The sequence below is a fragment of the Equus przewalskii genome, chromosome 13 (genome assembly GCF_037783145.1).
Source record: "Equus przewalskii isolate Varuska chromosome 13, EquPr2, whole genome shotgun sequence".
Taxonomy (NCBI): domain Eukaryota; kingdom Metazoa; phylum Chordata; class Mammalia; order Perissodactyla; family Equidae; genus Equus; species Equus przewalskii.
In genome coordinates this window covers 84405990-84432838 of record NC_091843.1, presented here as the reverse complement: position 1 = coordinate 84432838, position 26849 = coordinate 84405990, and the positions used below count along the sequence as shown (strand labels likewise).

At 39.8% G+C, this 26849-nt stretch overlaps 1 protein-coding gene across 7 annotated transcripts in view; it reads left to right on the top strand.

The window, feature by feature from the left end:
* Positions 1-788: 788 nt before the first annotated feature.
* Positions 789-26849, top strand: part of FAM151B (family with sequence similarity 151 member B) — a 36097-nt gene continuing 10036 nt past the window's right edge. The window contains exons 1-6 of one of the 7 annotated variants that reach the window (XM_070571536.1): positions 1288-1504; positions 5902-6027; positions 9665-9732; positions 13569-13734; positions 22963-23180; positions 25695-25830. In XM_070571536.1, the coding sequence (XP_070427637.1) occupies positions 13580-13734; positions 22963-23180; positions 25695-25830 (509 nt within the window). In that variant the 5' untranslated portion in view covers positions 1288-1504; positions 5902-6027; positions 9665-9732; positions 13569-13579. Of the gene's footprint in view, positions 1505-3964; positions 4079-5901; positions 6109-9664; positions 9733-13568; positions 13735-22962; positions 23181-25694; positions 25831-26849 lie in introns of those variants that run through there. The other 6 variants (XM_070571537.1, XM_070571530.1, XM_070571531.1 and 3 more) reach the window with 6 other exon arrangements.

Genomic DNA, 26849 nt, shown 5'->3' with positions numbered 1-26849 from the left:
ACCAGCAATTCCACTGCTATGTACATACCCAAGAGAAATACGTCCAGATGCTTCCACATAGAACTTGTACATGAATGTTCATGGCATTATTCATTAGTAGCCAAAAAGTGGAAACAGCGCAAATGTCCAACAGTTGATGAACAGACAAATAAAATGTGGTATATGTAAACACCGGAATTTTATTTGGCCATAGAAAAAGAATAAAGTACTGAAACATGCTACAATATAGATGAACCTGGAAAACATCATGCTAAGTGGAAAGAAGCCAGTCACAAAAGACTATATATGATTCCATTTGTATGAAATGTCCAGAATAGGCAAATCCATACAGACAGACGTAGATTAGTGATTGTGTAAGGTTGGGGGCAAAATGGGGAGTGACTGCTTTGGAGTGATGAGAATGTTCTAAAGTTGATTGTGGTGTTAGTTGCACAATTCTGAGTACACTATGAATACACTGAATTGTACACTTTAAATGCATAACACTTTTAATCATTAGGGAAACGTAAATCAAATACAAATCAATTGTAGATCTCAAGCTTTTTTTCCTTAAAGGCCACTGAAGTCGTTAAAATTTAGCGTTTTCTGAAACTGAAGAAATCCTTTTGATTGAACTGGAGAACAACCTGAGAATACAAACGACTGATTGAAGATAAATTGAAATAATCATAACTTAGGTCTGGAAAGACAATATATTAAAATCTGAAGGGCTGGGCGAGAAGAGCTGCTATTTGCGTTGTGTCAGGTGACGTATTGTTATCCTAATTTTAAAACTGACAGATTGAGTTGTATTAGAGTTACAGGACCAGAACATGCCTGTACTGTGTTGCCAACTCAGACCAGTCCGACTCCGCCCGGGCATTTTCCAGCCTCAGGTTGGCTGGGCGTGGAGAGCAAGGAGCCAAGAAGGGCAAGGAAGGCGGAGGGTGGGAGAATCGCGCTGCCAGGAGGGTTTTCCGAGTGAACACTGGTAGAGAGCAAGACGGGGACAGGAAACTTTCAAGTTATCACGTTATGACTTGTACAGAAACATTCATTTTTACGGAGAAATGATTCCATGTCACTGTAGGATGTAACCCAAATTAAAAAGAGAAAATATATCCAACTTGGGAAATTCGTACCCCACACCAGCACCGCTTTCAACGTCGGGTCTCCTCCTCCGCCTTCGTCCTCCCCGACGCGGGATTCTTCAGCACCACCGGCCCTCCGACCACCTTGCAAAAGAGCAACTCGCGCGACACTTGGACGGCGGCCACCCGCCGCGGAGACTGCGCGCCGGGGAGAGGCGACCGCTGCGTCTGCGCGTGCGCGCCGCTCCCCGGCCCCTTCCGCCTCCGCCGCCGCAGCTCCAGCCGGCCGGTCCCACGCCGCCGCCCCGTCCGCCGTCCGCGGTTGCCCAGCCGGGTACCCGCGCCACCTGCGGCGGGGCAGGCGGCGCCCACCGCTCAGCGCCTGCGCGCACCGCGGGCGTCCGTCACCATGACAGCGACGGCGGGCGGCCCTGGTAAGCGCGGGCGGCTGTCCACCGCTGCCCGGGTGCGCCGCTTTCTCGGGCCCTGCGGCCGTGGCTGGGGGCGCTTCGTGGGCCCCCCCCCACCTCCACCCCCACCCCCACCCCCACCCCGCAGCACCCCTGCCTTTCCCGAGCCTCGCGCTCCGCGTTCTGGGCGCGCACGCTGTCCGCTGGCCTAGAACCTTGGTTCCCTGTGGACGTTAAGAGAAAAGTGTTTGGGGGCCCGGCCCCGTGGCCGAGTGGTTAAGTTCGCGCGCTCTGCTTCAGCAGCCCAGGGTTTCGTGGGTTCGGATCCTGGGCGCGGACATGGCACCTCCCATCAGGCCACGCTGAGGCGGCGTCCCACATGCCACAACTGGAAGGACCTACAACTAAAATATGCAGCTGTGTACAGGGGGGATTTGGGGAGAATAAAGCAGAAAGAAAGAAAAAAAAGATTGGCAACAGTTGTTAGCTCAGGTGCCAATCTTTAAAAAAAAGAGAGAGAAAAGCGTTTGGGGCGGTCAAGAATGGCAAGACTATGTGCCCTGTTTTAAAAGGGTTGCTTTTTTTCTTTTTGAGGAAGATTAGCCCTGAGCTAACTACTTCCAATCCTCCTGTTTTTGCTGAGGAAGACTGGCCCTGAGCTAACATCCGTGCCCATCTTCCTCTACTTTATATGTGGGATGCCTACCACAGCATGGTGTGCCAGGCAGTGCCAGGTCAGCACGCGGGATCCAAACCAACAAACCCGGGCCACAAGAAGCGGAACCTGCGAACTTAATTGCTGCACCACCAGGCCAGCCCCTAAAAGGATTGCTTTTTTTAGAGTAGTTGTAGGTTCGTAGGAAAGTTGAGTGGAAGATAGAGTGATTTCTGTAAACCCCCTACCCCAGCGCCCACAGTTTCCTGGCTGTGAACGTCCTACACCAAGGTGGACGTTTGTAGTAACGCTTGTGAAGCCACGTTGACACATCGTTATCTTCCAAAGTCCATAGTTTACCAGAAGGCTCACTCTTGGTGTACATTCACTGGGGTTGGACAGATGTGTAATGACATGTATCCATCATTAGGATATCATGCAAAGTAGTTTGACTACCCTAAAGATCCTCTGTGGTCCACTTATTGGACCCTCTCTGCACCCCCATTAACCCCTGACAACCACTGATCTTTTTACTGTCTCCAGAGTTTTTCCTTTTCCGGAATGTCGTGTAGTTGGACTCATAGTCTAGCCTTTTCAGACTGGCTTCTTTCACTTAGTAATAGGCTTTTAAGGTTGCTCATGTCTTTTCATGGCTTGATAGCTCATTTCTTTTTAGCACTGAATAATATTCCATTGTCTGGATGTACCAAAGTTTATTTATCCATTCACCTACTGAAGGACGTCTTGGTTGTGTGATAACATGATAATAAGATAACATGAGTGGAGCCATATTAAAATAAAGCCAGAGCAGCCGTTTCAGAAGATCTTGTACCTATCTTGTTAGATTTATACCCAGGTATTTATTTTTGGGGGGTGCTAATGTAAATGGTATTGTTTTCCATTTCAAATTCCACTTGTTCATTGCTGGTATATAAGAAAATGATTGACACTTGAATATTAATCTTGTATTCTACAATCTCGCTATTATTAAGTCAAGGAGTTTTGTGTTGCTTCTTTGAGAATTTCTGCATAGACAGTCATGTCATCTGTTAACAAAGATAGCCTTTTTTTTCCTTTGGTTGTCTTGGTGCATTTGCTAGGGCTTTCAGTATGATGTTGCAAAGGAGTGGTGAGAGGGGAGGAATATTGCTTTTTGAGGTCTTGGTTAAAATGAAAGGAATGTGACATTTACCTAATCCGTAATTTCAACAGACCAAATGGGAAGTAGTTTTGGTCAGTCCATTTTCTGTTTGGGAACTGGGTGAGGATGGGAAATGCAGACAAAGGGATGTGGCCAAGCGTTGTTCCAGCTTTTCGTTGACAACCTTTGCAAACTGGTGATTGGTGTGTCTCTGTTATTTGACCCTGAAGTCAGAGGTGTTTTAAGCCAGACAATTCTACTCCAGAAGTACAGGTTACAGTATCTTTCACATACACCTAAGAAGTTACGTTAGACAGCTTTGGTGACACGTTTCTTTTTGAGTTTAAATTTTTTCCTGATTGTAGACATAATACATGCTCATGATAGAGCACTTATGAAGTATATTGAAGTATGGAAAAAAATCCACATAATGCCGGTCCTCAGAGGCACCACTAGTAACTTTCTGGCGTGTTTCCTAAGAATCCTGACTTTTAAGAAAATACAGTTAAAATCATAGTAAATTTATATTTTTTTATCCTGCATCTTCTCATAACATACCATGTCATGAACTTTTTATAACATAATTTTGAATGATTGATTACATTGCATCGTACAATTATACTATAATTTACTTAACCAGTCTCTTAATTTTAGACATTTATCAGTGTTTCACTTGTTGTTTCTCACAGAACTCCTGCTGCGATGAACATCTTTGCATTGTTCTTCCTCGTTTCTGATTTTTTTTAACCCTAGACTGAACTCATTCAACAGGAATTACTGGATCAAAGGATATCAACATTTTGTAAGGCTGTGCTAAAGCTGCATCAAACATTCTATTCATATTCAACAGCCAAATCAGTCACATATCTTATCATGAGGATATACTGTGATTTAATTATTTCCCCATTGTTGGACACTTCTGTTGTAGCCAACAATTATTGTGCCTTCTAAAAATGACTAACTTAAATGTAAAAACAATGATGGCCATGTTGTGTATTTTCATCCAAGTCTGAAGGGTCTGTGACCCCATTGCATATGCCGAACAGGGTCATGTGCTCTGAGTAGCAGATGGCTTGGGGGCTAACGGATCCTGCAGCGGACTGTCTCCTCTCTTTACTCTGTAGCCTGACGTACAGAGTGGTTGCCAAGTTCATGCATGTTACTTAGAAGTTATTTTTACACGCACCTCCATCCTCTAATCAAATTACCACTTTTTCTCAGTGTCTCATCAGCAGTTTCTGATAGTGGTTTTTAGGTTTTTAACTGCCCTTACATGGAGTGAATAAACAAATAATTAACAGAAAACACAATGTCATGCATAGAGAATTTGCAGCCACCCGGTAGGCACTTAAATGTTTGAACAAGAATTAGGGAGGTAAGATTATAGATAACTGCTGTCACTGTCTTTCACCTTTGTCTCATTTTATATTGGAATATGGCATAATTTGGAGTGGACCTGGTTTCAAGTGTATTTGTCTGGGTTAACGCACATATTTTAATGCTTAATTAAGAGAAAATCTGGTCTGCCATAAAGTAGTCAATAGATACGGGAGTTGGGTATGTTTGTACATGCTCGATAAATCTGTGAGTACTAGCTCAGGGGTTTGCTTAGTCACTCATATAAATGTTGCTGAGACTTATAATCTGAAGGCGAATATACTTAAATGTGTAAGTTAAGACTCTAAATTGTTAATATTAATAGAGAATGGGGAGGGGCTGGCCCCGTGGCCGAGTGGTTAAGTTTGCGCGCTCCGCTGCAGGCGGCCCAGTGTTTCGTTAGTTCGAATCCTGGGCACGGAGATGGCACTGCTCATCAAACCACGCTGAGGCAGCGTCCCACATGCCACAACTAGAAGGACCCACAACGAAGAATACACAACTATGTACCGGGAGGCTTTGGGGAGAAAAAGGAAAAAATAAAATCTTTAAAAAATAAATAAATAAATAAAAATAGAGAATGGGGAGAAAACAATTAAGGTGGAGAAAACAATTAAGTTGTACAAAATGTAAAAGTGTTTTTTTTTTAACTTGTTAAAATTTTTCCTTTTTCTCCCAAAGCCTCCTGGTACATAGTTGTGTATTTTTAGTTGTGAGTCCTTCTAGTTGTGGCATGTGGGATGCTGCCTCAGCATGGCTTGACAAGCGGTGCCATGTCTGTGCCCAGGATGTGAACTGGCAAAACCATGGGCCACTGAAGCGGAGCGCGAGAACTTAACCACTCGGCCACGGGGCCAGCCCCAGAAGTTTTAAAAGCTTTGGCTGTACATACACTTTACTTATTTATGGGGCCGGGATTGGAGAAGATATCTTATGAAAATTCCTACTTTAAAATACCTGCTTCTTACCAGTTTTTTTTTTCCTACATACTTTCTCATGCTTCTGAGGTTCAGACTATCCTATATGTTTACTAATTATTACTTACATCATATATAGCATGTTTATATATTTAAATATATATTATATACCTGCCACATCATACTTGTTCTCAGTTCTTAAAATTTTGTATTTTTCTCAGTTTAATGACTTTATTCTCTCTCGATATATGCTGTACCCTTTCTTATTAAAAAATATTTTAATCCATAAAAAAACAATCTATTCTTTTTAATGTAAATGCTGTTATTTTAGGATCTTGGAGTGAAAATATACTGGAATATTTTCTGAGAAGTAACCAGATCACAGCGGAGGATGGCGCCCAGATCACCTGGTACCATGCCGCTAACCACAAGGCCCAAGTGAATGAGGCGCTGAAAAGTGAGTCGGGACGGACACTTGTGTTGACATTGGATGGTGGACGAATTCAACTCTTTTTTTGATATCTGGGCATGTTTGCAGGTATCAGAACGTAGATGATCCAAATCTAAATTCTAGGCTGACAAAACATTTTTATGAAAGATCCCATTTCATTTACAAAATGAACGAATTTCCGTAATGGAAGAATTTTCTTATTTTTCGGAAGTGATTTGTCTTTTCTATGTCCTATTTGAAACTCTCATATACTATTACACTTGCTGATGTATTGTAGTGATTTGAATAAAATTGTTAAGATTGGGGTCATATGTCTTACATATTTTTGTGTCTTTCACAGTGTACTAAAGAGAGGCTCAATAAATATTTGTTGAATTGATGGATGAAGCCACTGTATGCTAATATATAGTTAATTACCTTGGGCAGTAATTATGCCTAGGCTAGAAACCAAGCCTTTTGGTTTACTAACTCAGTGTATGCTCACACATATTTACCCCTTCATTATGTAGATGAGCATAGGGCAGGGTCTCAGGCTTTTCCTGTGAAGTTCCCCTTGTCGCTGCAGCAGCAGAGGAGCATGAAAGCACGTCACCAGAGGGCTGGAGCACAGCTTGAAGTGATCTGGTCCCACAAGGAAAATTCCTCGAAGTCCCATGTTTTGCTGTAAAAATGTATGCATTTTTAGCGTCCTACTCAATTATGTATCTGGGTAATGTCCCTGAGTAACGTATCTGAATATGTATTTCTTTCATTGTAAAGATATTGTTTTAAATCGCTTTTCTTTGCTCCTCAAAGGGAGGAACTTTGTCTTGTTTAATATTGAATCCTTAGTACCTAAAGCAGTGCCTAGCATGTAATAAGCACACCATGATTATTTAATAAATGAATTTTAGCAAAAGCAATGCTTTAGGGAAAAGTTAGTTAGTGACTGCCAGGAGCTGGCGGGAGTAGGAAATAGGGAGTGAGTGCCGACAGGTGCAGGGTTTCTTTTTGGGAGGGTGAAATTTTTCTGGAATTAGATAGTGGTGATGGTTGCAGAATCTTCTGAATATTTTAAAAACCAGTGAGTGCTATACTTCAAAAGGATGAATTTTATAGTCTGTGAATTAAACATCAATTTTTAAAAAATGAACAAAGGATAGGAAGAAATAAAACTTAATTACAGACAATATGGTTGTGTATATAGAAACTCAAAAAGATTCTACACATAAATGGTTGTAATTCATAGGTAAATTTAGAGAATCTCAGGATATAAAGTCAAAATAGAAAATAAATTTTATTTCTATGTAACAATAACTAAAAATTTGGAAAAAATCTTAAAAATTTACAATTTGTAATAGTACATGCAGAATTCTCATACCTAGCAATAATCTCATTAAATATGGATACTTTACATTTAACCGTGTTTTAAAAATTACTAATGGAAAATCATTTCCAATTGCTGGCAGGCTGGTGTTGACCTGAGAAGTTTTCATCGGTTACTTAGTCTTCAGATATGATCCTCTTTACTGTCTGTTAGGCAGCCGGAGCCCCAAGTGTTATAGTTTGGGGAATGCTCCTCATTGAGTCCCTTTTCTCAGCCGTGGCTGGTCTTGCAATTTCTTTCTAGTCCCAAGGAAAGAAACAGGTTCTTGGAGACATGAAGACTATGTTTCAGTGATTTATCTCATTTCTCCCAGAATATTTAAATTTAGCACAGCTATTATTAATAGAGCTGTTTCCATTTTTATTAACATGTGAAACTGGATTTTAGCAATGTCTATGATAAAAAAAAAAACAAAGTACAGTAGGAGCAATGTAAGGGCATCCCTTGGTGTCACGCTGTCAGCACCTGCATCTCAGAATAGTCAAAATTATTCATGCAAGTTATTATGTATAATGTAATTTTATGTTATAAAATTTCTGCATTTAGATTTTAAAAACGTATATTAAAAGGTATGCTGGTTCAAAAAGTAGAAAACATTGTCTTTTTGAGAATAAAAAATGTATTTTAAAAAAGCCTTTGTAACATCTTTAGGAAAAGTGTTGACTATAGTCACCAACTAAATGTATTAATAAAACTATACTAAATTGCTCCATTAGAGCACATAAACAATATAGGCAAAATATATGTTTAATTTCATTTCTATAAACATGCTTCTTTGAGTTTTGATTTGAGTGAGTGTAAATAGTAACTAGATTTGAGTGTAAATAGTAACTGAGGTTTTCTTCTTTTCTTTTGAAAACAAAGCTGTACAATCATTTGGTCTTTGGATAGAGAGATAATGTAGTTGAACCAATAGTAGTTAGATCCCCTTTCTTTTGCCCTCTTTCTTGGGAGAAAATAAATAATGAGGGGGAAAAGCCCTTTTGATATCTCAGCCTTGGGATGGGAAAAGTTGGTTTTGCTCAGGAGTCCATGTGGCCAGGGGAAGCAAGGCAGATTTGGCTCTGGTCACAAGCTGGACCTCCTGCGGTTGGGGTGACGTGTATCCTGATGTGCAGACGTCCCCTCTGCTCTCCCTGAACTGGGAAATATGGTGACCGGGCAGTATCCCAAAGCAGAAGGATGCCCTGGCCTTCAAAAGCCTTCTCCCCAGGGCTGGGGGTGGGAGACTCAGGAGAGAGGCTGAGCAGCTCCCATCTCTGTGTCTCCAGGCCGGGCCTCCCTCTCTTCTGAGTATTAGTCTATCCGTCTACTTCGTTGGTGTTTTCACTTAGAGAGCTCACGTGCATCTCTAATTTAAGTTATTCAAAAGGAAATTCTTAATTATGTCTACTAACCTGTACTTCCTACAGTCTTTCCTATCTCAGTAAATAGCATGATAATCCTTCTAGAAACTTAAGCCAGAAATGTGGGAGTCATCGATTCTGTTTTCTTTATTTCTTGTATCTGGTCTATTATCCAAACATAGTTCTATTCCAAAATACATTTTGAATTGGTCCACATCTCTCTGTGTCTGCTGTCACCATCCTAGTCCAAGCCATCATGATCTCTCGTCCCTGTAGCTTCCCTTCTTATTCTTAAAGGAGACCTTCAGGGACATACTTTACTTGGGACCTGAGTCTCCCTGACACTGCCATTTAGTGATTTTTTTTTCTGCTCATGGGAATGAATGGAGTTAACAAATGAAGACTCTATTACTCTTTTTTTTTTAAAAGATTTTATTTTTCCCCCAAAGCACCCCGGTACATAGTTGTGTATTTTTAGTTATGGGTCCTTCTAGTTGTGGCATGTGGGATGCTGCCTCAGCATGGCTTGATGAGTGGTGCCATGTCTGCACCCAGGATCCGAACTGATGAAACCCTGGGCCGCCGAAGTGGAGTACACGAACCTAACCACTCGGCCACGGGGCCGGCCCCCTGACTATTACTCTTAAGCAAGAAATTCTCAGGCCTGTGTGCTCCTTTACAACTGCACTGATGGAGAACATAGAATGCCTACATATATTTTGCTAAACATCACACTTCATTGGTAATTCATGATTCCTTTTTAAAAATTAGACAAAAGCTTGACCCTTTGCAACTCAAATATGTCATTAGAAAATTGAGTTGGAGATACCATGGACCCACAACCCATTCCCCCAATTTCTCATCCTGGGAAAGTAATAAAACATTAGATCATCCATTTTTCTGCTAATTCAGTTGCCCTGTTTCTCTACAGGCTGAAAAAGAGACTTCTCTGCATCTGCCTCGCATTGCCAGGGGAACCACACAAGCATCTTTAACCATGTGAGCAATCCCACCTTTGGCAGGGGACTGAAGGCTGTGTCGATAGAACCTGGATACAGCTTAGAATCGCGTTTGTAGAGCATAAAGGGAGTACAGAACTGGTGGGCCTTGGTCTCTCATCTGTACTTTACCTCATTATAAGCAAAAGAACCTAAATGTGATCTAGCTTAGGGAAGAGAGATATAACAAACACCATTGGCTGCCTACTCCATCACCATTCCCCTTTTCTTCCTTCCTAAGACAACTCCCGTTTTATTAAGGTATCCATCTCTGCTCCGTGCAACCGTATGGAAGCTGACTTCATTTCTAGCCCCAGGAGTGGATTAGAATAAGTTAATCAGCACTTGGAGTTCCCTTGATGGTTCATATTGTTCCCATGGTGGGCAAGTGATCTAACCTGGCTCACTCAGACCCAAGGAAAGTACTTATTATCCATAATTATCAAAGAAGAGTTCTGTCTTAAAACTGAAATACGCAAATGTGGAAGTATGTAACCCCAGTGGCCTTGGGATCTGCCTTACAATCATAATAGAAATCAGCCTTAAGATGAAGACAACACCAGGAACAGTAAAGAAGAGCCATGAAGACTGATAACATCATTGAGCTGCCGATGATACCACACCTGGAGCCCCCCACCTCTGAACTTCCAGTTACATGAGATGATCAGATTCTTTATTAGCTTGAATCTGAATTTCTGTTAACTTGCAGCCAGAAGCATCCAGTGGATATATGAGTCAACCCTGATTTGGCAAATCATTTTCCCTGCTTCCACTTTTGTCCTGTCCAGCTCATTTTCTACCCAGCAAAGTAGTGTTTTTAAACACAGATCAGGCTTTTTTTGCTCAAAACCCCTTAATGTTTTTCCATTTAAAGTCCTTAATATGGCTGTTAGATGGGCACTCTTTTAGTTCCACCACTCTGGTTTCCAGGAGGAGAGAGTTTTCCCTAAATGCTTTGGCCTCTTGCCTCACTGATTATTCCTCTCACGGCGGTAAGGAGAATTTTTTGGTTTGTGGTTGATCTATCAAAGGTGCTGGGCAAAGGAGTGTGCTCCGGTCTCCTCTTCCACCTGGACAGTGGGAGGGCAACAGTCTGGATATTTGTATTTGCTGGAAATTTGCTTCAAAGAGGCAGTTCCAGAGTTTGGACTGGGAGGTGATGGTGGAAATCAGGAGTCAGCAAGCTCGTTTAGCTCTCAGCTAATACATCCTCTGACCTAGGCTTTTAGGTAACTAAGGTAATACTGTGAGCCTTATCTTCTGACTTGGCTATTTTATTTCTCAGAATCCATCTGGAGAATGGGATGCTGTTTATTGGAATCTTCAAACCACCTCCATAACCTGTAAAGCCCTGCGTAAACTGGCCTGTTTCTCCCACTTCATCTGTCACAGGGTTCTTACATTCCAGCTCTGCCAGCCTTACAGTTCCTCACATAGCTAAGCTCTTTTCCTTCTCAGGCTGTCACAGATATGCTTTCCTGGAGTACCCTTTGCTACACTTTGCTTGGCTAACCACTTACACATCCTTTGGTATCAGCTGAATTGCCATTTCCTCGAAGAGACTTTTCCTGATCCCAGAATCAAAATTCAGGGTAGCACCTTGTACTTTTCCTTCGTATGTGGCCTTTTGTGATGGGCTCCTTTCACTTAGCGTGTTTTCAATATTCATCTGTGTTGTAGCATTTATCAATACTTCATTCATTTTTGTGGCTGAATAATATTTGATTGTATGGTTATACCACGTTTTGATTACCCATTTGGGTTTGTTTCCGTTTCTTGGCTACTATAAATAATGCTACTGTGAACATTTGTGTACAAGTTTCTGTGTGGACACACATTTTCACTTCCCTTGCATATGTGTCTAGGAGTGGAATTGCTAGGTCACATGGTGACTCTATGTCTAAGTTTTTGAGGAACTGCCAAGCTTTTCTAAAGCAGCTGCACCTTTTTACATTCCACCAGCAGAGTGAATGAGGGTTCTGATTTCTCCACATCCTTGCCAACACTTGTTATTGTCTGTCTTTTTCATTATAGCCATCCTAGTGTGTGTCAATTGGTATGTCGTTGTTTAGATTTGCATTTCCTTACAGCCTAATGATGATCAGCATGTTCTCGTGTGCATATTGGTAAGTGACCCATATTTGCAGCTCAGTAGCCTTTACAGCCTGTAGAAATTTGAGAGCCTATCTCTTTTCATTTTGAACTATCTTTTTGGATCCAAATGGATACAGCTCCATTAAAAATGTAGTGGGCTTTCTATATATCAAATTATAAACCATTCCTTTAATCAAAAACCTCATCCCCAAATCTCTTTGGGGTAGGCCTCTCTCTACTTTGGTCTGCCAGTTAAGGTGCTGTGGGACAATACCCTTAAGATTCTAGAATTTCTTTTGTCTAACTCTGGGAGTCCATGAGCCACCATCTTTTTGAGGTCTTAACAAATGATCTTGTAGTTGCTTCCTTGATTTGATCTTGACCATGAGGCCATAGTTTACTAACAGCATCCTGAATTTGACTTTTGGTACTTTCGACATTCTGCGGGGAAACCTCTTTGGTCAAATCCACAAATTCATTTGGTACCCTCTCTATCTTCCTTCCACCATTTGCTACAAGTGATAATGTAGCCCAGCGTTTCACCACTATATAAAACAGGTTGTCTGTTCTCAAGCTTCCAGTAAGAATTTCCTCACTGCTCTTCCAACTTCCGTTAACAGTGCATTCCCTGCCTTTCTTGAATCCACCAGATCCTAAAGCTGGTGTCACATGTTTCAGGTTTTTGTTATGGCAACCCCCCACTTCCAGGTAACTGTTTGTTTTCTATTGCTGGGTAATAAACTAGCCCCAAACTTAGTGGCTTAAAATAACAATGACTTATTATTTCTCTTGATTTTGAGAGTCAGCTGGTGGCTCTCCCATTCTATGTGTTGTAGGTTGGGGACACTCCTGTTGCTGCATTTGGCTGGGAGCCCAGCTGGGCCCAGAAATTCTAAAATGGCCTCACTCACATGTCAGAGATCTTAATGCTGTCTGTCAGGCAGGAAGTTCTTAGTTCTCCTTCGTGTGGCTTCTCTCCCTTGTCGTGGTCTCTGAGTCTTCACTAGTCTTGCCTGAACTTCTTTGCATGGTGGCTGGCTTTCAAGAGGATGAAAGCAGACGCTCCCAGGCCTTTTAAAGGCTAGGCCTAGAACTGAAAGTTTTACTTCCATTACCTTGGTCAAAACAAATCACAAGGCCAGCCTAGAATCAAGCAGAGGAGAAAGAAATGAGAAGAGAGGTATGAATGTGTGGGAGGAATTGTTGTCTACCATCTGACCTTGGAGTCACTCTACTACCGCCTGCTAAACACATTCACACCAAGTGACTGGAGGAGCTTATTGCTTATTCCAGGGATGTGTGCGCTTTTAAACAGTGGCCAAGCTTTAAGTCACAGAATGGAATCTGTAACTTAGGGCTTCAAACATAGCAATAAATCTATGGTTTCTAATTTGAGGGATGAGAAGATAAAATTACTATTTTTATTCTCAGAAACTTAAACAAATACTTATTAAGCCTCCCTTTGTATACTCACTTTGCTATGTACTTGGAAGAAATTAAATAATATGACAGCAGCTTAAGAGCTGTGTGACCTAGGGAAAGGCATTGAATTCCTCACTACCTGTTTGCTCATCTGTAAAAACTAAGGACAACATATAAAGGCCTCGTCCAGTACCTGGCACTTAGTAGTTACTAGTTAATGTTAGTTTCCTTTCCTTCCTTTTATCCTCCTCAAAAGGATACTGGACATGGCATCTTCTGTAGTCCTTGTTTTAATGAGATTGAGTTCTTTTATTTGGATAGGTACTGCTCACATGATAGAAGCCGATGTCCTTCTTCCAAGTGATGGATCAGAACATGGCCAGCCAATCATGGCCCATCCTCCTGAAAGAAACAGTGATAATACCCTACAGGAATGGCTAGCTGAAGTTGTGAAGAGCAATAAAGGCATCAAGCTGGATTTCAAGAGGTATTTGTACAAATATGTTCAGTTTTCTTGTTGTTACAGAATAACTTTGGGGGAAGAAAAGATTAATAGCTTTATATATCTGTGCCTGACTAACTTTGTACTTTTATTTAAATTGAAAATGGAATTGCCAAGTAGTATGTTTCAGGAATGGACCTGAGATCCATTGAATTATTTGCTAAAATTGTTTCTTGGGAATCTTTTGAGGCTAAAATTAAGTTAATTTTTACAAAGCAATTTATCATAAGTGACCATTGTGTTAATAGAATGGTAAATTTAAAATACTACTTTTGTTAAAAAGTAGTCCAGGAGACGAGAAACAAAGGAAATGCAGTAGAACAGGAAAACAAGCTATAAAATGGCAGCATTAGGCCCCCATGTTTCAATAATCACTCTAAATGTAAATGGATTGAATTCTCCAATCAAAAGACATAGAATGGCAGGATAAATTAAAAAAACAAGACCCAACAATATGCTGCCTCCAGGAAATGCACCTCAGCCCCAGACAAACACAGACTCAGAGTGAAGGGATGAAAGACAATACTCCAAGCTAAAAATGAACAAGAGAAAGCAAGTGTTGCCATACTTTTATCAGACAAAGTAGACTTCAAGACAAAACAGGTAAAGGGGCTGGCCCCGTGGCCGAGTGGTTAAGTTCGCGCGCTCTGCTGCAGGCGGCCCAGTGTTTCGTTGGTTCGAATCCTGGGCGCGGACATGACACTGCTCATCAAACCACGCTGAGGCAGCGTCCCACATACCACAACTAGAAGGACCCACAACGAAGAATATACAACTATGTACCGGGGGGGCTTTGGGGAGAAAAAGGAAAAAATAAAAAAATCTTTAAAAAAAAAAAAAAAAAAAGACAAAACAGGTAAAGAGAGACAAAGAGGGGCAGTATATAATGATCAAAGGGGCACTCCACCAAAAAGACATAACATGGGGCTGGCCCAGTGGCACAGCAGTTAAGTGCGCAAGTTCCGCTTCGGTGGCCCGGGGTTTGCCAGTTCAGATCCAGGTGCGGAGATGGCACCACTTAGCAAGCCATGCTGTGGTAGGCATCCTACATATAAAGTAGAGGAAGATAAGCATGGATGTTAGCTCAGGGCCAGGATTCCTCAGCAAAAAGAGGAGGATTGGCAGCAGTTAGCTCAGGGCTAATCTTCCTCAAAAAAAAAAAAAGACATAACACTTATAAATATATATGCATCCAACAAGGAGCACCAAAGTACGTAAAGCAACAATTAACAAAACTAAAGGGAGATATCCTTTTATAGTAGGGGACCTCAACACCCCACTAACACCAATAGATAGATCATCCAGACAGAAAGTCAACAAAGAAATTGTAGAATTAATTTAAAAACTAGACCAGATGGACTTAATAGATATATGTACAACACTCCATCCGAAAACAGCAGGTTACACATTCTTCTCAAGTGCGCATGGAACAGTCCCATTATGTTGGGAAACAAAGCAAGCCTCAATAAATTTAAGAGGATTGGAATAATATGAAGCATCTTTTCTGACCATAATGCTATGAAACTAGAAATCAGTTACAAGAAAAAAGCTGGCAATGGGGCAAAGATGTAGAGATTAAACAACATGCTACTGAATGACCAGTGGATCATTGACTAAATCAAAGGAGAAATTAACTATTATTTGGAGACAAATGAAAATGAAAACACACCGTACCAACTCATTTGGGAATGCAACAAAAACTGTCCTAAGAGGGAAATTCGTTGCACTACAGGCTCACCTCAACAAACAAGAAAAATCTCAAACACCTAACAGAATTAGAAAAAGAAGAACAAACGAAGTCCAAAGTCAGTAGAAGGAAGGAAATAATAAAAATGAGAGGCAGAAATAAATGAAATTGAAACAAAAAAGATAGTAGAAAGGATGAATGAAACAAAGAGCTGGTTCTTCAAGAAAATAAACAAAACTGACAAATCCTTAGCCAGGTTCACTAAGAAAAAAGGAAAGAAGACTCAAATAAGTAAAATTAGGAATGAAAGAGGAGAAATTGCAACGGATACCACAGAAATACAAAATATTATAAGAGAATACTATGAAAAACTATATGCCAACATATTGGACAACCTAGAAGAAATGGATAAATTGTTAGACTCTTACAACCTCCCAAAACTGAATCAAGAAGAAATAGAGAATCTGAATAGACCAATCACAAGTAAAGAGATTGAAACAATAATCAAAGGCATCTCCAAAAATACAAGTGCAGGACCAGATGGCTTCTCTGGAGAATTCTACCAAACATTCAAAGAAGATTTAATACCTGTCCTTCTCAAACTATTCCAGAAAATTGAGGAAGATGGAGCACTTCCAAACACATCCTACGAAGCCAACATCACCCTGATATCAAAGCCAGATAACACAAAGAAGAAAAATTACAGGCCAATATTGCTGATGAACATAGATGCAAAAAATCCTGAACAAAATATTGGCAAACTAAATACAGCAATATGTTAAAAAGATCATGCACCATGATCAAGTGGGAGTTATACCAGGGATGCAGGGATGGTTCAACATCCACAAGTCAATCAATGTGATACACCACATTAACAAAATGAGGAACAAAAACTGTATGATCATCACAATAGACGCAGAGAAAGCATTCAGTAAGATCCAACATCCACTTATGATAAAAATACACAATAAAATGGGTATAGAAGGAAAGTACTTCAACATAATAAAGACCATATATGACAAACCCACAGCCAACATCATATTCAATGGGGAAAAACTGAAAGGTATCCTTCTGAGAACAGGAACAAGACAAGGATGCCCACACTCACCACTCTTATCCAGCATAGTACTGTAGGTTTTGGCCAGAGCAATCAGGCAAGAAAAAGAAAGAAAAGGAATCCAAATCGGCAGTGAAGAAGTGAAACTCTCACTGTTTGCTGATGACGTGATTTTATATAGAGAAAATCCTAGAAAATCCATCGGAAAGCTACTAGAAATAATCAACAGTTACAGCAGAGTTACAGGGTACAAAATCAACTTACATAAATCAGTTGCATTTCTATACTCTAATAACAAACTAACAGAAAGAGAAATCAAGAACATAATCCCATTCACAATCGCAACAAAAAGAATAAAATATCTTGGAATAAATTTAACCAAGGAAGTGAAAAACTTATACAATGAAAACTACAAGACGTTCCTGAAATAAATTGATGATGACATAAAGAGATAGCAAGACATTCCATGCACATGCATTGGAAGAATAAACATAGTTAAAATGTCCATAACACCTAAAGCAATCTACAGATTCAGTGCAATCCAATCAGAATCCCAATGACATTCTTCACAGAAATAGAACAAAGAATCTTAAAATTCATATGGGGCAACCAAAGACCTCAGATTGCTAAAGCAATCCTGAGAAAAAAGAACAAAGCTGGAGGCATCACAATCCCTGACTTCAAAATACACTGCAAAGCTATAGTAATCAAAACAGCATGGGACTGGTACAAAAACAGGCACACAGATTAATGGAACAGAATTGAAAGCCCAGAAATAAAACCACACGTCTATGGACAGCTAATCTTTGACAAAGGAGCTGAGAACATACAATGGAGAAAGGAAAGTCTCTTCAACAAATGGTATTGGGAAAACTGGACAGCCACATATAAAAGAATGAAAGTAGACCGTTCTCTTATGCCATTCACAAAAATAAACTCAAAATGGATCAAAGAGTTGAAGTTAAGACCTGAAACCATAAGACTTCTAGAAGAAACTATAGGCAGTACACTCTTTGACATAGGTCTTAAAAGGATCTTTTTGGACACCCTGTCTTCTCAGACAAGGGAAACAACAGAAAGAATAAACAAGTGGGACATATCAGACTAAAGAGCTTCTACAAGGCAAGTGAAAACAAGATTGAAATGAAAGACAACCCACCAACTGGGAAAAAATATTTGTGAATCATATATCTGACAAAGGGTTATTCTCCATAATATATAAAGAACTCATACAACTCAACAACAAAAAATCAAACAATCAGATCAAAAAATGGGCAGGGAATATGAACAGACTTTTCTCCAAAGAAGATATACAGATGGCCAGTAAATACATGAGAAGATGTTCAACCTCACTAATCATCAGGGAAATGCAAATCAAAACTAAACTAAAATACCACCTTACACCTGTTAAATGGCTGTAATCACTAAGACAAAAAATAACAAATGTTGGAGAGGGTGTGGAGAAAAGGGAGCTCTCATACACTGCTGTTGGGAATGCAAACTGGTGCAGCCACTATGGAAAACAGTATGGAGATTTTTCAAAAAATTAAAAATAGAAGTACCATATGACCCAGCCATCCCACTCCTAGGTATCTTCCCAAAGAACTTGAAATTAGCAATTCAAAGAGATCTTTGCATTATTCATTGCAGCATTATTCACAGTAGCCAAGACATGGAAGCAACCTAAGTGCCCATTGACTGGATAAAGGAGATATGAGATATATATATATATATATCTCAATAAAATAACAATGGAATACTACTCAGCCATAAAAAATGACAAAATCGTCCCATTCACAACAACATGGATGGACCTTGAGAGTATTATGTTAAGAAAAGTAAGCCAGATAGAGCAAGAGAAACTCTGTATGACTCCACTCATATGTGGAAGATGAACAAACACATGGACAAAGAGAACAGATTAGTGGTTACGAGGGGGAAGGAGGTGGGGGGTGGGCACAAAGGGTGAAGGGGCAAACCTATAAGATGACTGACAGATAATAATGTACAACTGAAATTTTTCAGTCTCGTAAACTATGATAACCTCAATAAAAAAAAGTCCAGGAGAGAGAATTGAGAGAATTTTGTTGAGGTAGTTAATGCATATCCTTCTTGATCCAGGTTACTATATTTGTGTATGGGGAATTATTTAGAGTTCTTCAATAACTAAAATATTCCTTAAAAATAGCATTTTGGAGGCATTGATAATGAAGAGCAAGATTAAGTATCATTTCCTTCACTCTGGCTGTCAGGAAATTTTACTTTTGTGGTGTTTTGGCAGTTTAAAAATTATGTAAAGCTAGGAATATATTGTGACACCACCAGAGCTCACTATAAGGCATGAAGGCAACTTCTATGGAAATCTAGGATTTGTGGTAAACCTACCTCATCTCTGAACAATTGAATTGTTATAAATTGAATTATCTCAAGAAATTAATAAAGATTTGGAAATCTTACTCATAGGGTTATTGAGATGACTCCACTCATTTGTAGTGGAGCCAAATATACCAGTAAACCTCATTATACTGTTAGTGAATGAAACAGCTGTTTAAAATCGAAAAGCTTTTGGGATGGTGAATGGTCCAACTCCATTTTATTGACAAAGAGTCCCAGAGAGGTTAAGTGATTCACCCAAGAACGATAGCCAAGCGTGACAGCTGAGTTAGGACCAGATCCCAGGTTTCCTGGAGCCAGATCAGCGTTCTCTGTAGCATGAAACAAAGCATTTGATCTTTAGTGCTCAGTGACTCAAAGTTTTAGATCTCCTTGCCTTTTCATGTGCTCGGTGTTCTGTGTGTTTACTACTGCCCCTTGAATTGTTCCCTGTGACATATGCTTTGGCTCCTCACCAGTCAGCTCAGCTCGTTCGTTCCTGAACACGAGCAGCTGCCACAAAAGGGCTGAGCCACTAGAAAGATTTTGCAAGTTTTTTGGTCATAGTGTGTTTGAAGGGACTGCCAGTCCGGCTGGAGAGCTCATGCTCTGAACAAGAACTCTGCACTACCTTTGTAAGAGTAGCTGAGCCACCTGTTAGGTAAATTTTACTACTTCTTGTTTTGTGCCTCTAGGTTATTTTGTTTAGTATGCAAATAGTAACTAAGTAATGTAGAATGATTTTTAGATTTTACATGGAGTTTTAGCAAATAATTATTTTTTCCTTAGAATGTACATTTAACTAATTTATTGCAATTTTAAGTATGATTTTTACTTTATCATCCCCAACTTCTGAATGGAATTAATAGGAAAGTAAGATATGATACTCAGAAGTTTGACTTACAGGTAACTTTTTAGGAAAAAAACCCTAGTGTATAAAAACTAAATTTATATTCTTTCCTAGAGATTTAAATAAGTCCTACCAAAGAGAAATTTTAGGTAGTATTTTGATCGGGACTTCCCCTCTTCAAATGATCATCTTGGCAAACCTTTTGGCAGTTCTTAGTGGAAACTGAATACATGTAAGAAATTGAGAATATTGGCCACTGGTGTTTTTTTGTTTTTTTGGGTTTTTTTTAAGATTTTATTTTTTCCTTTTTCTCCCCAAAGCCCCCCCGGTACATAGTTGTATATTCTTCATTGTGGGTCCTTCTAGTTGTGGCATGTGGGATGCTGCCTCAGTGTGGTTTGATGAGCAGTGCCATGTCCGCGCCCAGGATTCGAACCAACGAAACACTGGGCCGCCTGCAGCGGAGTGCGCGAACTTAACCACTCGGCCACGGGGCCAGCCCCTGGCCACTGGTGTTTTTGATTAGAATTACATGGAATTTATAGATTAAGTGGGAGGGATGTGTCGTTTTGTCATATTTACAACATGGAGTCTTCCAGGTGAGGAACATGGTATGATATTCCTTGTCGTATATATTCTCTTTTGCTATTTGCCAAAGTTTGTCCTCAGTCCTTTTTTTCCCCCAAAAAAATATTAGGGCTTTCCCTCCACATTTATTCTTTTAGGATTATTTTGTTGAGTTCCAGAAAAATAAGAACTACAACAAAAAAAGTTTTATTTTCCTTAGTAAGGTTTTGTGTTTTTCTTAATGTAGGTTTTGTTTGTCTTATTTGTTTCCAGTAAGGGAGAGCCTCATTACTGCAGTCTGTGTTAGTGATAATTAAAATATGTACATGTATAATGGAACAGGAGTTCTGGTTCAGAGCATGAGCTCTCCAGCCGGACTGGCAGTCCCTTCAAACACATTATGACCAAAAAACTTGCAAAATCTTTCTAGTGGCTCAGCCCTTTTGTGGCAGCTGCTCGTGTTCAGGAACGAACGAGCTGAGCTGACTGGTGAGGAGCCAAAGCATATGTCACAGGGAACAATTCAAGGGGCAGTAGTAAACACACAGAACACCGAGCACATGAAAAGGCAAGGAGATCTAAAACTTTGAGTCACTGAGCACTAAAGATCAAATGCTTTGTTTCATGCTACAGAGAACACGTGTCACATCTTCTCAGGTTTAACTGCGCAGTGCTTTGCGTGTAGCAGACACTTGATATATGCTGGTGGAATTTTAATTTTGGGGAGAAAATGCTGTTTGAGACTAGATAAGTCTCCATCTGAAAAGATGGAGAACCAATCTTAAACAGGCCTGTGTCGGATTACCAAACTGAGAAAGCCGAAAAAGTTCCCTCTGGAATGTAAACTGGAAATTAGTGTTTAAGCCGACCTCCACAGGCACCAGATTTCTTAAGAAATCAGTCCTTTACGGAAAAAGAGAGGTCGATGGTGGCAGATGTGCGTGGATTAGTTTCAGGGTTTCCCCTGCTTCACCCATGCAGAGCGGAGCCCCGTGGGGACTCGGCTGCTCCTGTGGGACTTGCAGACAAGCAAACTTTGGAGTCACAGGCACAAGTTGCTTGCTACCAAAAATGAGGGACTTGTGTAGGAAATACGGTGCCAGATCTCAGAATTGTGGTTTTAACATGGTATTGGTACCCTTCAAGGCAGAAAGCATTTGAGGCAGAGAAATGACAGCATCTAAATTACATTTGAGGCAGAGAAATGACAGTATCTAAATTAGAGTCTGCAAGGTCCAGCATTAGAGTTTATTAATCCACTAAAATCTGGGGCCTCCATTTCAGGGGCAGAAGAGTGAGAAAAAAGAAGCTGACCACCTGGGAGCAGCGCGAAAGGCTGGAGGCTGGCTTCCTCTGGTCTTAATGCACAGTATCCTTGCTCACTAATAAGTATGACCCAATAAATAATGAGATTATCAGTGTCTCCTCTTAAAGTAGAAGGTCCAAGAAAAGTAGAGTGAGTGAAGAGTGACGAGCCTAGGCAGAAGGATTCCGGCCCCTCAAGAAGGAAGAGGGAAGAGTGAGGAACGGGTGCTAAGTGTCCTCCCCTGCGCACCCATCTCCCACATTCCTAGCCTCCCATTACAGTATTCACTAAAAGCTAATTTTCTGGGGCCACCTCGGGGCTGAGTGGTTAAGTTTGCATGCTCTGCGTCAGCAACCTGGGGTTGGCCGGTCCCGATCCTGGATGTGGTCCTGCGCACAGCTCATCAAGCCACGCTGTGGCAGTATCCCACATAGAGAAACTAGAATGACTTACAACGTGGATATACAACTATGTGCTGGGGCTTTGGGGAGGAAAAAAAAAAAGAGGAAGATTGGCAACAGATGTTAGCTCAGGGCCAGTCTTCCCAAAAAAAAGAAGCTAATTTTCTTAGAAATGAATAGAGGCCCTAAAGGTTCAGAAGAGATTCAAAATTATTAGTGTAGTTTTCCAGTAAAGTTAGTGTATATATTTTTAAAAAGTAAAAATTATGTAGCCTGATTAAAACTTGATTGTTTCAAAATCTATAGATGTCAGAATAGATGTAGGGAAGTATAAAGAAGGAAGCTGCTTTTTTATTTAAAAGTAACTAAAATATAATTGTCTCTAGTTCCCAGAAAAGGAGTTTACAATAAGGGGGAAAAAATTAAGTTAATAAAAGCTTTAAGGAAATGTTGTAATTTTATACTTTGCAGTCATTTTTAGAAATGTGTTTATGTGTCCAGATTCACACAAGAATGCATGAAGGAAAAGAGAGCTTTTCTCCACAGTCGTGGCCGGTACTGGAGACACAGTGTTTCCATCAGTGTGCAGGATATGAGTATATCTAATTTTTAAACCATATTTATACATTCTCTGATGAGTGAATATTTATGCTTTTCTTAAATTGTTTTTATACTGAGTGATCATAATACAGAATTTTGAAACCTCTATCTGTCCACAAGTAGTAGCATTATTCATATATTTATAGAACCGTTAAGGCGCTTTCATGAGTAATAAACATAAATCAACATTTTGAGATATGGCATATGTTAATTTTCCCCTCTGGTGCTGTGTGATCTTTAATTTTATTTAATTCAAGCGTTGTTGTATTACACTTTTATTATGAATTTGAGAGCATTAAAACTATTGGTCCGAAAGAACTTTTTACTTTTACTTTAGGAATATGTCTCATTGACAACAAACTGTGTTTTCAGTCTGGCAGCTGTCGAGCCATCCCTGATGCTCTTGGAGAATGTGAAGAGGCATCTGAAGCGTCCCGTGTGGATTAATGCTGATATTCTTCCTGGTCCAAATGGACATAGCAGAGTAGTGGATGCAAAACCTTTCATAGACACTGTGACATCCTTCTTTCCAGATGTGACACTTTCCCTGGGTTGGACAACAGGATGGCATCCTGAGAAAGTCAATGAAGGTAATAATTTAAAAAATATATATCTTGTTGGTCAAATTAAAATATACTCCAAATATAAAAATAACACCTTTAAATACAAAACCAAAACACATTTCACAAAATCTAAGACCTAATGGAGAGAAAGATCTGGCCTTAAAGATGTGTGTATGAGTCTTCTTTCTGTTGTTTCACATAGAGAGACACTGCATTCACTGGTGATGTTTGTCACCAAGTTTCCATGAGAAATATTTATTTGCAAGGTCTAGAATCACCAAAGCTGCCTCTTTACATACTTTAAACAAATCCTGAGTTGGTCTCTTTGAACTTGTAAAATATTCTATACTCTTTTTACCTTGAAGCAAACTCCCTATGTCAGATGAAAGATAAAGAAGTGGTAATCAAAGCTTTTCAAGCCACGTGAGGCCAGAAGCATGCAGAGTGTGGTTGCAGAGCACAAGTTCTGCCACCTAGACCCTGGAAGGGAACCTTGGTGCCCCCCCCCACTCTCTTTGGCTGGACAGGGGAGGCCATGAGACTACTGTCGGCTGGATCCCTGCTTTCCCTTCACATATTCCTACACATGGAACTGAATATTCACCTTCTTTTTCCTGGCTGAAACTTATTACACTGTTTGGATTCATCTTTCTGTTTCCTCATACAGTCATGCACTGCATAACAACGTTTCAGTCAATGACAGACCATATATACGATGGTGGTCCCATAAGATTAGTACCATACAGCCCGGGTGTGTAGTCGGCTGTACTATCTAGGTTTGTGTAAGTACACGCTATGATGTTCGCACAACAACAGAATCACTTAACCACGCATTCAGATGTCTCCCCATCGTTAAGCAATGCATGACTACATCTCTGGGTAGTGATTTCCAGGTAAACGGCCAGTAGGCAATCAGATGCTCTGAGACACCTGTCCGCATGGTAAAAATAATAAACTAAGAAGGTATTTAGGGTCTATGGAGATGTTAACCCTTATCCTGTGTTCAGGGCATTCATTTTTTACTTATTTGCTGTTACTGTTTTTAGATGTGAAGTTTTTAAGTCTAACATGAGATTAGAATAACTGCTCTCTGGTGAGTAGTGACATTTAGGTTATAACCCCCTGGACCAACACCTGATATGCTTGAGAGAAAAAATAATATGCTTTATTAATTCTATTTTAATTTTTATTAGTTTCATTAAAGAATATAACATGTAATTCAAAATGTTTAAAGAAGGGAAACTAGAAACAAGTTAGTAACTTCCTTATGCTTCTAAAACTCCTTTTAGTCACTGTTCAGTCTAACTGACTTTAACCTCAGGCTTGACGTGAGTTAACCATGTGTGGATCTGTAAGTCATGCTGGTGTCAGATGTTTCCAGGCTGCCCTCTCGTCTCATGACCAACACATGCTTCATCCCCCTGACTTCTTATGCCACAAATTTAGAACAGAGAGTTTATAAGTCTATAGTCATGTAAGTGTAGCTCCTGTTAACAATCCCTTTTTCTAATTAAAAAGATATAATTTTCCAGATTTTAAAGGAAAGCAGACATTTCCCTTCTTTCATGTGGAATTTACTGCTAAACTAACATAGTCATGTAGACTTTGTGTAAAATGTTCCTTTACTGACTAAGACTTTTTACAACCTACTTTTGATAGAGTTTGAGGTTATTTAAGGAATATATAAATTTTTTTCTGAAGCTATTTATAAATAAGCAAGTGTGTTTTCCACAATGTCTTAACATGATTTAAAACATATATCATATAAGACAATTTTACCACTATTTCTATTTTAGATAAATGTATGAGTAATTTGGACTAGCCAAAAAAAAAAAAAAATGAAGTTAATTATTACTTAAATAGCTAGTAAATACCTAGCAGCTATCTTTCTCTTGGAAAAGAAAATTTAATTAACACAAATGGAAAATCTAAGTTTATAGAGACTGTTAATGATGCAAATGTACCTAAGAGCCTTAAAATCTTGAAAATATAGTGTCAAAATTTGCTTTTTTTGTACTTGAGAGATTAGTAAATGCTTTTTAGAATTTTCATTTGCTGTTAAATTTGCTCTAGGTTACTCATGGCATGATTTTAGATTTAATTTTTTGTCTACATTTTCCACTCAAAATATTTTCTTCCATTGAGTGATATTTTAATTCACTCTGACTCCAAATGGAAATTTTTATGAATTACCTGTGAAGTTACCTATTCATAGGTAGTTTAGTGTTCTTTTTTTGGAGGAAGATTAGCCCTGGGCTAACTACTGCCAGTCCTCCTCTTTTTGCTGAGGAAGCCTGGCCGTGAGCTAACATCCATGTCCATCTTCTTCTACTTTATACGTGGGATGCCTACCACAGCATGGCTTTTGCCAAGTGGTGTCGTGTCCGCACCCAGGATCCGAAACAGCGAACCCCGGGCTGCCGAGAAGCAGAACACGCGAGCTTAACCTCTGCGCCACCGGGCCGGCCCCAGTAGTTTAGTTTTTTATTTAATTGAATTTTAGGATTCCAGTTAGAAAAGTTAAATTTCTTTTCATTTCAGGTTACAGTTGGACAATGGTGAAAGAGATGGAATATATATGCAATGAGCTAAACCAGCCTGTGACGTTTCCTGTCAGAGCAGCGTTAGTCCGGCAGTCTTGTTCTCAGTTACTTTGGCTGTTAAAGAAATCACACAGGTATGTGTAAGTTTAACAGTGTAGTGTGTGCATGTGAGTATGTGTGAGAGACAGAGACAGAAAGAGGAGGAAACCTGATTATGTAAAGCCTGTGTGTGAGAGGAAGATAGAGATGGAGAGAAGGAACACTGGTTCCATGAGCGCAGACTCCCTCACCAGAAGGAAGCTCCTGGGTGAGCCTTAACTTACTTCACGTCGTGTCTTTCACCGCTATTCCTCACAAAAGTTTTTGCCCATGTTAGGTGCCCAGTGAATGTGTGGTGTTTTTTTCATTATGTTATACATTCACGAAAAGTTGTAAGTGGATAAAATAGTTTCCCTTTGAATTCTATCATAATTTCAGAAGTCTTTTCCATATAAAAATTTTATTATTTTAGTATGTAATAAAAATTAGTTGGACCACCTGTTAAATTTTAAAATATGTTACAAAGGTACAGATATTGAAACAATTTTGATACTGTCTTTTTAATAGACTCGTCAATAGAACAGCAGGGAAAGTCCAGAAATAAACCCAGCTGTACCATGGGACTTAAGATAGGAAAACACTGGCATTTCAAGTCATTGGAGCCAAAGTCCAATAATCTGTCTTGGGACAACAAGCCAACCATGTAGGAAAAACAAAGCTGGCACCTTCCTGAGTCCACACTCCAAAATCAATTCCAGATGAATTAAAGACTTGAACCTCAAACATAAATGCATAAAGAAGAAGCAGGAGGTGATTGTTTATATAGTTTCAGAATGCAGAAGACCTATCTTAGTAAGGCACAAAATCTAGAAGCTATAAAAGGAAAGTTTCCTATATTTGAATACATAAAAATGGAAAGAGTCTGGTAAAAATATCCTCAATTACATATATCAGATAGATACAAAGAATTCTAACAAATAAAAAATTTTCACAAGTCATCCAGAAAAAGACCCGGTTTGCTAATTGACTATGTCGTGGAGAGTAAAGGAAGCTGACACTCGTACAGTGAAGTATCCGTGCTCCTGCGGATGTCGGATTTTTACTGAATGCCTTT